The following is a 16,672-nucleotide window of genomic DNA, read 5'->3' on the forward strand; positions in this document are numbered from 1 at the left end:
AAAACGATATTTTCCCAATCAGGTAAAACGATCTCCAACGCACGTTAAACTGGTTGGCATGGAAACACGCATGCAAAGGCCATCAACTGAAGAGGGACAGACAACGCGCAGTGATCTTCAAAGCATAGTTGACGCTAGCACAGTCAAAATTCGCATATCAAACACACAGTGTCTGTCACACAACGCAAGAATGAACACTCAGCGCCATGTACCACGCATAAAAGTGTCGTAAGTATGCAGAGACCGAAATGGCGAGCAAACACAAGTCACTGACTGTGACACTAGGAATTCCCAGTCCAATAACAGCTTTGGTGAACTGAGGAAAGCAGATCCCCAGATATGAAATGATCATCAGGTGGTGGACCAAAAGGTCGACATCACAACCAATCGCACGTAAGGCTGAGATTATGGCGAAGGAATATTCATCAGCGTCATACTTCTGCTTCTTCTCATTCCACAGTCACTCCACGCCCTTCGGTGAGTATGCATATGTATACCACAGTTGCTCGACGCTCCCGAACAGCGACTAGGTCAAGTTTGATGAAGGACGTCGAAGTAGGTGCTCTCAACTCCTCGAAAACGGTGTATCCCAGGAAACGGAGATGTTTCGCGGGTTCTCTTTCGCAGGGTGCTTCTAACGTCTATCACAGTTGCTCGACGCTCCCGGACACCGATTACGTCCGGCTCGATGAAAGAAGTCGAAGTGTGTGCTAGCAACTCCTCCAAAACGGTGTGTCCTAGATGGCGGAGACATTTTTCGAGTCCCTTTGCATCCCGATCACCAAGCGTGATGCAATAAAACTATCACAGTTCCTGCGATAGAAGATCGTCTCCTCAGGCCGGGTGTTTCTATCTCTCGTCCTCAGCAAGTTGTACCGGAGCTGGATACCGCGGATAAATAACCAAGAAAGCACGCGTTCTAGAGACTTAAGCAATCTATTCAGAAGAGGCAAGGTAACCAACTCTTAAACCGCGAACATCATGTGAACACTATCGCTCCAAGTAGCAACCATTTCTTACTTGATGTTCACGCAAGCACATTAGGTCTGGATCGGAAGGCTGAGATCCCCAATAACCTTGTCAAACGTGGTATCACCAACCATACCGCAAACTACTCGGCACTATGTAGACAGCTGCTTTTCCATACGCCCTTTCCACTGAATTCAGAGTTGAACTCAAGCATGGGATACCGAGTTCCCTGTGTTGTTTACCGGCTTGGATGTAGCTGATTGGGAAAAGGGGCCCTTCGGTAGACGTAACCAGCCTTGAATAAGCTGCCTGACATAATCACTCAACATTGAGTGGTAAACTAGGCCCGGCATGAGCGAATATATCATGCTCCGTATTAGGTGATTGCCTATGACCTCCATTGTTTGGTGCAGCGCCAACGGCACATGAGTCAATTCATCGAGCAGCTTCAGTAACTCGCATAGGTGATTGCAAACTCCTTTCCCCTTAAAAGTGAAGTGAAGACCAAAATGTTACGGTGTTCGTCACTTCTCGTTATCACGAGAAATATCAACTAACTGTACGTGAGGACTTCGAAAAAAACTACAGCTTCAGTCTGCCATTTGGTCACGAATGAGTAAACCTGAAGAACTACCAGCTCTCGACAAATATCACTTATTCCAATGTTAGAAGAGCAATTGATTCGACAAACGTATTTGCACCATTAAGATGCCAAACTGAAACTGCGTTAACTAAGGGCCCGGAAAGAGTCGTGCTACGGTCATATTGCTCGAGTACTCAATTTCACTTTTAACTTTGATTTTATCCGACCCGGCAGTCTACCAGAATAAGTTGAGAGAATACTCCATGTGAACAACCCCTCATTGCTGATCTCAGGAAAAGACATGGAGCAGAATATTCGAAATTCGGCAACTAACTAATTATCGAGATTTGTTCCCATAAAACTAGATTGCTTTTGACTTCATCGAAGATTTGGGGGGAGATGAGACCAATCGTATCGTATCGCAACAAATCGTTCAACTGATTGAATATGCCAGGCCACCCGAACGAAGCAGGAGAGCTGAGATACTGCCAAGTTGTTGAAACATAAACAGGAGCAGTCGAGGTGCCCGGGTTGGGTTAGAACCACGGATCTTCCGGTCGGTAAGTTACCACCCTGACCAATGAGTTATCCCGAACTCAGTCAAGCGAATCGTATGGCACGTGAACTATGGAAGCACTTTCATATGAGAAGAAAACATGCAATCGTCCATACGTGAAAACAAGACGGAACTCGTAAATTTCCTGACCAATTCAAAACTGAGAGACCTAACAAGCCATCTGAGGATGACAGTTACCAATTTCTAGAGTTACCATATTCCGAACCGAGAACAGAACACTGCCGGTCGACCAGTAGAGCTGGTCTCGCCGGAGATAGAAAACCGCGTTGGTAACAACGCAACAACCGGCGTCGTGTTTTCGCTCCAAAGTACCAACGGAAATCTCACGATACTGGGATTAGTTTGTACCGATGGGATTTGAAATCTGGTCTAATGTGAAAAGGTAGAATTAGACGTGAGAAACGCAGTAAAACTGCGTAACGCATAGAGCTCGTTCAGAAAGAATGACAATTCAGGCCCCAAAAGGGCGACAAGTGAAATCTGATTTGATCTGAAGTCGATTGTGATACATGCTGTGTCTGTTAGTTCGCCGTGTACGCATGATCCTCGATGAGGGAGGGTCGCCAGTGTGGACACACTTCGGTTTCTTCAATGTACAGTTTGGCTTGTAAGGCACGCCAGGTTCAATTTCTAACAGGCCACTACGCTGCGGGCCTACCTACCAGCGCATCATACAATGTGTTGAAATTTCCGGACCGCACTTCATTCTACAACAGCTACTTAGATTGACACGCCTAGCTGAATAAAAAAAAGATGCTGGATGCTTCGACTTCATCAGGCGTGCAACGATTAGCCGATTCCAAGAACCGACGTTTCAGAAACAGTAACCTCCAACAAGGTAGAACATCAGACGATTCTTTCACAGAAGTGACAAAAGCTGATCCCAACAACTGACTGATTATTCAAAGGGATTAAAGTATTCAATTGCAATGGCTGACAGATCACATATATAAAAAGTTTTCATCTTGGGAGTTCTGAAAGTGATGGCATACCGGAAAGACACCCAACAAAGTGGTACAAAGTGGATGATGAAACCGGCGTGAAAAGTGCGTGGGATGCAAAGACAAGCGATCAGTTAAAAGGAGCAACCGGTTGCGAGATGAAATCAGACATGCATCGGTGGTGATCCAAAGCAAAAGCTCCCAGTGGGTCCATGTTAGACATGTCGTCATTTCTGTTACATAATCGAACAACTCTTCTTGTCTGAGGATGACAACAGCCAATTCAACCAGCTGAGTTTCTTATCGTTATAAGGAGGATAGAGTACTCTGAAACGGGAAGGAGGCCATAGGAAAGTAGTGAAACAACTTTACGCGGAGCAAGAAAAATGAGTTACCAGGCGTGTTCTAAAGGTGATCAAATAAAGATAAAAAGAGGCCAGATTGCAACTGATTGACTACTCGTTATGAAGTCGTCCTCTCCTGTGTCGCTTGCTTGGATGCGTCAATTCGCTGTCGATCTGTTCGCCCAGCTTGGCAATTAGCCTGTAAACGTTTCGTTATAAAATACGAGGCGTCATCAGTGAGCGGTTGATGCTGTAGGCTACCTACCAAGATCGGAGAACAAAGTAGCTGTCAATTGATTAACAATCAAGATCAGCTGCTAGAATATATCATTTCATGTTAATCTTTTCAAGTACATAGTAAGGAGAAGGGTTCTCCAAGGTGACCTTGCCAATCGGTCGGTCTGTTAAGCCAGTCTCTCCAGAGAAAGAAAGTGTAAACGCACAAGGCTTGCAGCAATAGGATCTCTCACCGTTGAAGCTGAGCTCTTGTTCACTAAGGAAGAAAGATGGACACAGGACTGGGTGCCTGACTTTGATGCAATGAGTTGTGTTCCACCAACGATTTAGTTCAGCCTCATACTCTCTCATACTCATACTCATACTCTCCACCGTGGAGTGCGTGAGAAAATACACCCTCTCGCACCTATGGGGCAGGCCAGAAACCACCGTGCTCACGCGTGAGCCAAATACGTAGGCGGCTGACATCAGCCAAACCGTTGAATTTTCAAGATGGGCCACCTAACACATTCCCTGCCAGCTCACTGTCTAAACCTTCAGAGTTCCCGTTTCTTTAACGATCTGCTTGGAATTTAGACGTCCTCTTTCACTTGTTCAAAACCCTGCCCGCATCACTGCTTAATACCCAGCTCGCTAACCTAAACAAAAAGGAAAATGTGACGGAATTGTGTACTCCACCAACGACATACAACGTGGTGTTCATAAGCAGCATAAAGTTGGCGGAAACTCGGGAACTGCGCCTGCCCGATCACCCCCTTGAAGGGCAAAATCGGTTGTGGAGTACTGTGTAGCATTCACTATCTCAATTGATATTCACCTCAAGGGATCCTGCTAACGCGGTTGCAAAGAGATGGAGGTTGATAGGTTTCAATTCGAGTGAGACAGTCCCAGCTCGGAGCTACTCCTATGCCTGCAGTGCCCAGACTTTATACTGCTGAATATCCAGGACAATGGTGATCACTAGCCCTTGAAGAGAGTGATCCCGACTGCATATGGGACGCTGAGTTGGTCTCACGAAAACATATATCAACTTCAAGGGTCTCCGAAGTAGTAGCTAAAACGGTTTGTCGTCCACCTTATCTGAAAGTAACAACGGAAGAAGCGTTCTGTCAGTCTGAACGTCCATATCTTCAATCCAATATCGCAATCTCAGGACTGCATACACTACTTGCGATCTGCCATAATTATTCATAGAAACCACTTATCTCTGCATAACTACTGCAGTTGGTTGGGACACACTGAGCCACTGCAATGAGTATAATCTCCCCTGGTTCTGAGACTTTAAACCCACCGTTCAGTGGTAAAACCAAAAGCTGGCTGTTAGCAGGAAACAAATAGACCAGAGTGAACTCAGACAACATACCCAATCCACCAGTCAATATGCCGCGATTGCCTCCCGTCAACCATACTTTCTAAACTTTCGGAGGGGGGTCAGCATTGTGTTAGGGTCGGGTTCCGGATACACAGCGAAAGCCAACATTCAGCAGGGCTTGTTCATCCATTTGCATCATGGTATGTACGTTAAAGACCGCTAATTTGAATGATGTATGAGAACCTAAGATGGCTCTTTCAAGGGGGCTTGGGGCGTATTAGAATAGATTAAAACAACTTGGTGAGCTGAACCATCGATGAACGTCAGACTGATGGAGAAAATACATCGATTGACAGAATCCAGGTCACCGTCGTCACCTCGGCCAAATAGTCACATGAAGAGGGATTCATCGCGTAATACCTATGATTACAATTCATGTTTGTTATGTAGGCAGCACGTTTCCCACATTCTCATGTCGAAGTGACCATGACCGACAAACGCCCACTTGCACACTAGATTAGTGTTGACGTGAGAGTCGGCTGGAATCCACCTGAACGTCTCGTTTATGATAGTTTTCGGTCGTGCAAAAGCTACCTACCTCATGTTGGAGTCGAAACGGTATTCAACATATCGAAGCCGTTTTCAACACTACTAACAAAGCCCATGGAAATTGCAGAAAACCCACTACCGGTTGTGAGTAGTAATGCAAACGAGAATATGTCCCTTTCAACAGATTTGCTGTCTTCCCCAGCAATGAGGATTGCTTGAAGATCCCGCCTTTTTTAGTTTACGCTCGCAGTTGGGTAGACTAGGTGGCATGTCTATAGTACCAAGATCGGAACGACATCAGAAAGGCTACTGAAAAGAGAAGTATAAAGGGAATGATCTGCTTTCACATAACACAGTCGCTAGTCCAGGGCTACAGGCTTACTACTAAACCGTGAAATAGATAGCACCTCACGTGGAGCACCGTTTTGACCAACTACCACAGAAGGGTATATCTGACCGATATATCACCTGCAATCCAACCGCAATGACTTTGGGTGGTAAAACCCATAGACTAACAACATACTAAGAAATCGATCGGTATTCGCGGATCACACCCACAAAACATCAACGAAGTCGTGCCGTAAGTAATAGCGGTGCGTATCTTGAGTGAGAAAAACCGTCCTACCGAGCTTTTTACACCTTATTACAGTTTTTCATGCTACATCGTGTGTGACTCGTTGAAAGCTCGCTAAGCAAAAATAACTGAGTTGATTAAAAGGGGTCCAAAAATCAATCAACAAGGCGTTCCACCTTTCAGGTTAGTCAATCTGAATCAAAACACAAAAAACCTGGCTCACTTTTGGTTGATGAACTCTGATCTGGACCTCAGCATAACGGAACGAGGGTTGGAGAATGTGTACACTGAATGCTTGCCGTGATGGCGACCGAATCCAGATTGACCAACACCTCCGAATGGAAGCTCGGAAGCTGGATGGATTGACAAAGTAGATGGATAATAACAAGCAACCTCCTAAAATGTGAAATACCTTTCTGGGGAAAATAACTTCAGTCAAAGAAAAACAGCCTTACTGCAGGCTGCCCAAAGAAGCAGTAGACCTTCCAGAACACAGGAATATATATGACCAGCATTCACCGCAAACCGAGGTCACATGTTTCGATCGCATTCAACGGGGAGATTCTCCAACGTACAATTGTGCGAGAAAAATTGCGGGGAAACAGAACGACGAAGCTGGTGAGTGCTACCTGCAGGATATAGCAATCGCATTTGTATGCTTTGACCTAGGGAACGGAATTGGCTAAGCTCGCTAAAAAGGCGACTGATCCACTAAGCACTGCATGAATGACGAAGGCCTATGGAGTGTGGCCAGTGATAACCACGAGGTGGGCTCGTTTAGCCCTCCATACAGTTGCCCGTTGATTTAACTAATGGGATGTTTTTCACTTACATAGGTGGAGCGCTTCTAGATTGTGCACTCGGGAACGTGCTTAGCCACCAGAATAAACACGTTAGGGTGTATCAGTGGGGTAACATTGATCGTGGTGAGCTGCGAAAACAGTTCTCATTCGGTGCATGTAATACACGCATTCAAAAAAGGTGACCGGCCTTCACAGCACCAACCAGAAGCATGCGTGATCAAACGGCGGTCGATGAGAACTACACTGTTTACCATTCCCCTAGAACATACGCATTCTAAAGAGGTTTTGTGGTATTCTAGTGAATCAATCCTCTTCGAACCACCTCGTTTTAAGCGGAACATGATCACTGACAGCAGTTCTGCTACTGAACGGCAGAAACGCTACGTGGGAAATCCTGAAGCTTTACTTTCGTGATGTTACTTCTACCTCCACGATTTGAGATTGGCTAGACATGGATTAATTAAACGAAGCTGCCACAGATAGGTTTTCACGACAGAATTTCATAATAATGAACTCGCGAACCAGTAGACGAAATCCAGTGACCCCTTGAACAGGAACGCAGTCGGACGTTGCCGACTGGAACAAGTTTGTGGAGGACTACAAACTGTAGAAACAGAATTGGGACGACGTTTTCGAAAAACGTTTGGTGATAATCGGTAGATTTATTTCTGGGCAACCTTTCGCTTGACACAAAAGCTTCGTCAGGCCAAGTCATCAAGCCAATCGGTTCCAAGTATTTTTCACATGAGAATTGGGACAACTTCACAATTTTAAGCACGTTCGGCACGGAATCGTAATACTGCCAACTAGTAGTGCTGGGGAAGGCACTCGACTCACCAAGCAATGAGGATCCCAAGGATCAGGCAACCATAATCAATAAATACCAAGAATATTGTCTAGACAAACGGAATGAAACATTCGAACGACTCCAGGTCGGGAGTACTTGCCACAGGAGAACGTTGTTCACTGCGGACTGACGTTGAATGACCGCAATAATTCAAACAATGCTTGCCACTTAATAAAGGAAAGCCTAGTTTGTGACTGAATTATCTTGTGCGTTCATGAGTAAAGTTACAGCAAAAGATTCCTCAAATATCGTCACATCAATTAACTAGTGCAATAATACATAACACAAAGAAGTTGTTGCTGAGATTCATCAGCGGTTCATAAATCCCGAATCTACCTCGATGGAACTAAACGCGATCCTGATGAAGAACCCCATAGCTTGCGACTTGGAACTTTCGACGTGGAACTGCATAACTGTCAATAAAGAAGTGTCCAGGGTGAGAATGGACACCCTCTAAATGCAGCAAGTGAGATCATTGTTAAAATGATCGAGGTGAAATTAGCGGAATGCGATATTAACCGTCTGATGGTGGCCTTGCCGACGGCCAACACTGACGATTTTACTTGGACTCAGTAAACACCAACCACATAGGAGATCTGTATAATCGAAAACAGAATGTGAAAAAGCGAAGATTCTAGGCGCATAGGAAAAAAGCTTGGATGGGGAAAACTCTAAGGAAGAACAACAGTATATCTAAAAAAAATTTCGGCTACTAATAAAGACCTGACGCCAATTCTCGGTTTTTCATATATCGGGGCATCGAGATTAGTTACCACCAACCGTAGTGATTTGTTTGCACTTTGCACCTGAAATTAGCTTTAGGACGTGGCCTATATTTTTGTGACGAATCAAAAGAGGTCAGCTTCCCCGTCTTAGACGGTACAATTCCGTAACGATACAACTGACAGGGTTTACCCGAACACTATGTAAGATGCTGAGTATCGGACTGCATTATCGGACGAGGCTGGGCATCACAGCGTCCACCTCATTACTCCATCGATGACTAAGTTGAACAAGAATGGATAGAGTGGATATCCTTGTCGGACATTACCTTTCGAATGGACGCTTACAAGAAGCTCACCACACCCTCACATGTCCAGGAGCATGTGAATATAAGGACAAGTTTATGTTCACAAACTTTTAGGTTACCCTTTGTTGAGCAAGTGTAATTTGAAGTACTGACAGATCAACAGAACCTAAGGGATTCTTGATGGCAAAGACCACCAAGGCGGTGATTCATCTGTACACACGGCGATTGATTGCGCACATGGAAGTCAACGTTAGCATTCAAGGGGTCTGTGAACTATATATCTAGCTCGGGTTGATGAACAGTATCGGAGATCACACCGGCCTTTTCATCGTTGAACTACCAAAGAACTACCTACCCCCAGAAAGCAATACCTCCCAAGACATCTTGTTTCATCGCTTCCTTCATTGCATCCTAACGGAAAGACTCAAAGAAATTCCACTCGGAATGGCCTCAAACAAGGACTCTTCATTGGACAGCCGGACAATTGAGGAATATATTTAAAATGCTAGAGACCATTTCCCACCGAAGTAACTGTGAAGTTGTCTGTTGCAACGTGTACTTCCTCCGCGATATCACCCAATACCCAGCCTACGTATACTGCTTGCTGTTCACAGCTTTCATGTTTTGTTGGCGCCGAAAGTGTTTCAATGTACTTCCTCTAAGTTGCTGTTTCATCTTTTGAGCGACAAGTAATTCTCCTGTGTCGTTGTGACGGATTTACACGACTATGCAAGTAAAGTATAACCCTGAAACAACTGCGGTTCTTTCGATCGGCGTTTTCAGTCTCGTCGATTTCAACAGAAGAGACATTTGCTCTGAATTTCGAGTGCAAACCCGACACTCGTTTGACGATGACTTACCAAAAATGAAAATGAAGCCATAAGTTCTTACTGGTGTGCTATCGTGCTGCGCTATCTAGACAAACCCTGTTTTTCCACGATATTGGTTTCGAAGATTCGCGTGTTACTCGATGTGAACTTCTGGCATGCAGAACCTATCCAACAATATTGCTTACGAAGGAACGATACTTCGTTATCTTGAAGATTGGCCAGACAGAAAGTCATGTGTTACGGGCACTGGGCTTGCTCATTTGAAACACGTCTTTGCTTCCGTACTTTCAGATCATCTTGACTTGGAATAAACTGGAGGGGGTTTAGTTTAGTTTATGGGAGATTTTAGCCCTCAAACCCTCAGTAAGTGTGACTTCTAACTTTGCTTCAGTTGATGAGAAGTGCATTTGCTCAACACCCATAATATGAGTTCGTGTGGACCCGGATATCAACGCGCCGGTTAAGTGAATGCGTCAGTTGTGTCCAGCTTTAAAAGAGTGTTTCAGTTGGTGACAGATACAATGACTGTCCGGCTAGTGGCTTATTCATATAGCCGCTGGTGTTGAGCAAATCATTCAGTTTAATAGGAAGTTGGGTCTAGACCGAAACGCATGCTCTTCAACTGAGTTTGCAGTATGAGGGTTTAGTCGGTGGAGTACCGCCTCTCCATAAGGAATAGTACACGTAAGCTCGGTGTTGGCTGATATTGCGGAGGAAATACGTAGCACGGACTTCTGGGACGAAGTTACTTCAAGGGCACGTTAGCATGCACTTTAGAGATAATCTTCGAATATTTGGCTGTCTAACGAAGTCTCTTTGAAAAACCACTCCAGATAATATTTCCTCAACTTTCATCATAATATGTATTAATCTCCCAGAAAGTGATGAAACAAGCAATCCCGAGGAGCATGATCTGTTGGGAGTGAAGTATGGAAGAGAGTCGCTCCCCTAAGTAGGGTCGTCTGAGCGGTTGACGTAGAACGCGCCGCAACTAGTAAAAGTCCCAAACATAGCCGAAATCTAGCCAGCATACAATTCTGCGGAATTCCACTGTCAGCAAAATCCACCGGTCACGGCCTTGTGCACCTGTCTTCCCCCCCCCAGATCTTCTTTCCCATAGAAACCCTTTCTCTCCCCCCCCCCCAGATCTTCTTTCCCATAGAAACATGTGTACGCCTATCTTACCGCTTCTTCCCGCTAAACGCCAGAGATGTCTATCAGAAAAAGATGGAACAACCACAATTCTCAAGTGATGAGTGTAGGCCCATGAAGTTAAAAAGGCAAACAAAAGCTTCAACAGCTCTCTAGCCCTTCCATATCAGAGACGGATTACAGAGAGATTCTAGAATAATAGGGAATAAGTTGTAATGTTGATAGGATGCAAGCTGCCGATGGTTCTCGAAAAAGCTCAGTACGACGAGCACAGCACTAGAAGACCAACATCTTGCTGTTTGCCATCTGCCTAGTCAGTGTCATTCTTTATTCACACTCGTTTGACCAGTTCTCCCGCTCGAGAGCAACTATCCCGGTGAGTACACCAAACTGAAGAGAGAAAGCAGTAGACTCGATTTTAGCTCCTAACAGAGTTCATCAGCAGTGCATATCTTTGGCCCTACCGGAGTTTGAACTCCGGACATGGGAAGCGGCCAACAAACCACCGGTGCACGCCGGATACATCTGACTGATCGCGTCAGAACAGGCGAACACCTTCACGCGACTTGGTCGGTTTGCCCAACGCTGTGCCCGTACCCTCGAAAAACCACAGATACCCTCAGTATAAACGGAGGTCTGCCTTGAATTTGCCACATTAATTTGTACATTGAGAGTACGGCCCTCAGAACACACCAAGGCGGGTATGCTGTGACACAGTCGATCGTTCAAACGAAGGCCGCTGTGTACTTACACTGCACGTAGAAGCTGTAGCTCCGAAATTGCATGCTGGGCACCGCCATCGGAACGTCATACGGGCAAAACACCTGCCAAGTTACATCTAACCGCTTCCGAAGGTCGCATGAGCGTTTACAATAGACAATACATGAAACATAATCACTGTACGTGGGTCAGCATTCCTGCGAAATTTACGAAAAAGGAAGGCTGAGTCATGGTGGTAACCAACGTTCAAAGAACAGATCTGGGGAAATCCGCTCACCAGGGTGTTTATACCGCCTTCGCAATAGCTTTTCATCCATTCGCCACCATGAAGTGCGCCTGAATCTGTGTAGACGTAACACAGCACCCACAAGGTTGCTGAAAACTCCTCGAAAAACCTCAAAAAGGACAGACTCAGCTGAGACTGACGCGAGTCTCTTGTGAAAGCCAAATTACCAGGCAAATGAGTGTATTTGTCGATTGCTGCTGTATCTCTTCGGTTGTCTCCAATCTCTTGCACGCAGCATCCTAAACGTTGAAGACGGCGTCCTCAACAGATGCATAGAGAAGATGTAGGTTATCCAGGCTAAAAAAGTGTCCTTTCCTTACGCAGTGTGTCCATTTATTATTCAGCCGGTCGACAATCAACGCAATCTCAGTAGACTGGTTATAGCCATGTGATTATGTCTAAAGCCTATTGTAATGCTTCGGCTTTTCGAGACCGAAAATCCAAAGAAAATGAGGTATCGAAATGGATGGTCTTATATCTTCTTGAATTTTGAACTGCACAATCGAGATAGGTAGGGCTTTTGTGACGGATATTGTACCTTAGTCAACTGCCAGGGCCTACAAGCTGAAGGCGAACTAGGACCAAAAGCATCGCCCCGTAAAATCTCGCATTTGTGTGCGCGAACGATGTTCAACCTATATCCAACATTTCGGGAAACCTACCTGAATGACTTTCTTATAGGTGACTTGAGCAGAGAACTGTGCCGACGAATTCCATCTGTTACGAGAGAGTGCATACGAAATCTAGTCGCATACTTGAGAGCATGTAATGCGATTTTGAAAAACGAACCATTCTTGAATATACCACTTGTAGTTTGGGGTTGACACCTAGCGACGGAACAATCCTAACCCTGTGGGTGATATTCGATGAAGCAGACTACACTTCTGGAGAATGACCACAGTCCGTGTGACCTTCAAGACCGCGTAGGTCACTAAAGTTAGGAATACTATTCCAGTGTTTTCATTCACTTGAAATATTCGGTTGAATACGATATCATTAGTGACATAATTTAACTAAATAACTAATATAATGATTATTTCGGTGTCCAAAGACTAGACATGCTTGATAAGTAATGAGGTTTGGAACAAACATCGCCACTTATAAGTACAGCTATTCACCAAGAATCTATAACAATTTTTTGCAATCTGAGGAGAGCCCAAGAAATGTGCAGTGAGCTAGAAGACCTCAAATGCGATTAACTGGTGGACTCAAGTGTAGAGCCCTAAGGTAGCGACTGAGAGAAATCGTACCTGAACTGTTTTCTAAATAACCAGTGATGCAACAGCCGTGTAAAAGGAATAACGGAGGATTTTTTGTCCCGACGGATGAATAAATCAGAGTATATCCACAAAGTGTCTGTGATCTCACAGACAAAGTTTAACTTACAGGATGCTTGAATTCCACAATCGTTTTGCACTAATGCACCGCTAGTAGTTTCCTCTTTGAATATCTCGAATACATCGTTGCTGTTTGTGAAAACATACACAGCCAAAGGATGTGGTCTGGAATAAAGATCAACGAATGGATAAAGTCAGGTATACTTGGATCTGATGATTTCTACGGCCTCCTTAGGTGAATCCACCGTCAGGATGGGTAGAATGGGTCCAAAAATCTGAAAATTATCGGAAAAAAAGTCTGGTAAAAAAAGGTCTCCATTCATCGACTGCTGGAATCTATGCTGAAACGGACCACACGTACGGACGAAGCAACTACAACACAAGCAAGCATACTATGGTTCACAAAAGGATACAGCCATGACAGACAGGAAACAAAGAAACAAACAAACAGACCATGAGAGAAGGGCATTGACCGGTGGTTACCACAATATCCGGAACGCAACCGGTCCACAGCGTTTACAGGCTGGGAGATTACCTCTTCGCTCATGAGTGAATCGTCTGGTCTAACGTCGATGACCACCGTAGGTGCGATGTACAAATCATCCTGTACCGCCTCACCTCCGTAAACCGTTTTGCCTTTTGTCTCGGAAAGCAAATTGGTCAAACGCCTGAAAGAAAAGAGAGCGAAAGAGTTGGAGCAAGGACAAATGAATGTAGATTTCAAAATGCCTGTGACAAAAATTTTAAACAATGATTGAAAACTGAACAGAAGGGGAACAGGATCGGAAGAACGAGTTCTAAGCTATGGCGACTAGCTTGCTTGTTTAAGTGCGTACTTCCAATGCATCTCGTTAATTATTCTGCCAAAATCCGGGCTTGCTCGTTTATCTTCCCCGTAAAACTCCTCGATGGCTTCTCCCAGGTTCTTCAAGAGTTCAGTCTACAAATGAAATATAAAAAAAGTTGTTCGAGTTCCGAAGTGAAGTGGCTGCAAACACAGAAGGATAGAGATCAGGCCAAATTGTGAGTTATCTGAAAACGGGGAAGAAACAGCGGAAGCACTCTTACTACCCACCGCATTCATACAGGAACAGCCTCCAGATAAGCTTAATACACTACAACCATACAAGTGGCCGGTGTCCGATAGGGATTTTTTGTCAAACACTATCTGGACCATTGAAAAAATGTGCGTACTTATAGATATCCAAAACGCGGAGCCCAAGAATCCAATATGAACCAGAATGAATAAGAGCAGCCGGTAAACTCGTGGAGACCTGTTGGCAGCCATCAGTCCGCCTGAGCATCTGCTGGCAGACCGCTCACGACGAACCTCTAAAGGCTAGCACGAATGAATAGGCTAGTAGCAATGTTGTGGAATGTAAGTAGCTCGGGTGCGCTGTTTGGTTGTTGGTCTGTTCGCCGAGCTTGGCAGTTGGATTGCAAACGTTTCATCACCAATCGAGGTGACATCGTCAGTGCAGGGTTGAGTGGGACCCACTCAAGCAATCACTCAACCCACTAACAAAGGGTGACTTTTGTTGGTACAGCAGAAGTATGGTTTCACTTGCGGAGGACTCGAGCGGACCTACTGACCAGTCGACACCTGGCGACTGATATAACAGCAGAGAGTGCTGGTGCGCGGCAATTTCGCTCACACAGATTGGTCTGTGAGTCTACCGATTCAAAAAACTGTGGTGTTCATACGTTCGTCGCGGGGCGCTTGCGAACAGGTATTCTATAATGGCATATTGAGACAAGCTGACTTCCGAAATTCGCTACACCTCGCACCAGATGTGTCTGATCCGCATCAGATTCCATTACAACATGAAATCAAAAATTCTGATTTTCAAACCCACAGGGATTTTGACTCTGTTGTAGCCTCGGTCCTCCCCGGCCTCAAAGACCATTCTTCACATTCTTATTTACATAACTTGCACTCTTCGATCGCCCGTATAGAAGTTTCCTGGAAGTGATCCAATGCCATGCGTTCCACATTAATTTTCCGACGCAACTGGTATGAATCAAGAAGTTTTCAGTTCAGTATATCTTGCCTTCTGAGTCTTTTGTATTCGGAATGACAAACGAAAGGCCATTATCCTCTCGAGACAGAACGGATGAAATCGATCGGCGACTCGGATGTGACGTGGATGTACCGTCCATGTCTCACCGCCCTATACGGTTCTATCCCATGCATAATAGTGTATGCAACGCAACCCATCGTACGTCAGTCGAGGTTGAATGGAAGCGGGTTAAAGAGGCTATACTCTTAGCTTTCAGAGCTGTGTGTCCAAGCAATCTGATTCGACCAAATGAACGCCGGATATCGTCGAGATCGGCAGATCATATTGCTGCCTGAAAGCCCGTACCAACAACTAGCCACTGTGATGGCGCACGCAAACATCGGATAATCAGGAGATTCAAGAATGAAAATGTTATGTCCTGATGGACGATCGTGCAACACTGTATCGGTCCTTTGGCTTCCTGCTTCACCCACTATGGTATATCAAAAGGCACGGTAGCTCTACACAGCCCTTTATGGAGGGGGCCGGCAGGAGGAACGCCACAACAGTCACACAGAGACCAGCCACTGATTCGAAGATATGGGGAATGCTCTCCACGGTGGACGCAGGGTCGATTATGTCAAACACGAGGCACACGTAAGATCATCAGCACAGCCGCGTCATGTGAACCAAATTCAGGCAACAGACTGCGGCTCAGTGAGGGGACCACGTTGCATGGGGCACCGGACAGCCATGATGTACCTCCCGAGTGGAGGGTACCAGATCCCAGATCGGCATGCACACAGCCTCAGCGATGGATTGAAGTGCGACAGCAACTGATTGATTTTCTCGGGTGGTGTCGAGATCAAAAGTGTCCAGAAGTATTTTTAGACTCATATCACTCGGTCCTGTAGGCAGGATCTGCGAATCTGTCGGCCGGATTTGGTTCGCGTGGCGTATCCACTTGGGCTGGACCAACTTGAGTCTCGTAGAGCACTTTGCCGCGCCGGCGAAGGATGAGTCCTGGGGTCCACGTAGGGTGTCTGCCGCTGTAGTCACGAACCAAGACTCTCTGGCCTTCGCTGAATGCGCGCGCAGTTGCTCCATGATGCCGGTTGAACTGTTTTTCGATTGTGGTGTTACGGTGACCAGCCTGCTTTGTTTGTGGCCGGATAGTGTCATGCGGTGTTCGGAGCCTCCTTCAGCCACAGAGTGCTCCAGTGGAACATCGATACCAGCCCGCCATCAACAACAAATCCTCCAGAGCGACAAGATACCTAGTCCAGATGGTTTGTACCTCGCATTTTCCAAAAGAGATTACTAGGTTCTGCTGAACAGTCTGACACCCATACTACATATTTGGAACGAAAACAGAATACCAGTGGAGTGGAGCTCCTCGACCACCAGCTCCGTTTTCAAAAAGGGCGCAAGGACTTCGTACGAAAACCATCGCAGCATCAAACAGGCACATATGCCAGAGCAGAATCGAACCCGCTAGCCACCAATAAACACTCTTAAACAACATGTACGAATAGGTGATTTCCCCTCATTTTTAACTAAAATCTGTCAAAGCTATATATA

At 45.5% G+C, this 16,672-nt stretch overlaps 1 protein-coding gene across 1 annotated transcript in view; it reads right to left on the reverse strand.

The window, feature by feature from the left end:
• Positions 1–531: 531 nt before the first annotated feature.
• The window catches only part of T265_13487 (hypothetical protein), a gene marked incomplete at both ends in the record, with an annotated part of 26,939 nt that continues 10,798 nt past the window's right edge, over positions 532–16,672 (reverse strand). Inside the window, 10 exon segments of the mRNA XM_009169102.1 lie at positions 532–801; positions 1,021–1,076; positions 1,101–1,278; positions 1,284–1,454; positions 3,122–3,332; positions 6,310–6,439; positions 13,141–13,256; positions 13,296–13,366; positions 13,627–13,759; positions 13,928–14,031. Of these exon segments, the coding sequence (XP_009167366.1) occupies positions 532–801; positions 1,021–1,076; positions 1,101–1,278; positions 1,284–1,454; positions 3,122–3,332; positions 6,310–6,439; positions 13,141–13,256; positions 13,296–13,366; positions 13,627–13,759; positions 13,928–14,031 (1,440 nt within the window).

This window comes from Opisthorchis viverrini (assembly GCF_000715545.1).
Source record: "Opisthorchis viverrini unplaced genomic scaffold opera_v5_71, whole genome shotgun sequence".
NCBI classification, from domain to species: domain Eukaryota; kingdom Metazoa; phylum Platyhelminthes; class Trematoda; order Opisthorchiida; family Opisthorchiidae; genus Opisthorchis; species Opisthorchis viverrini.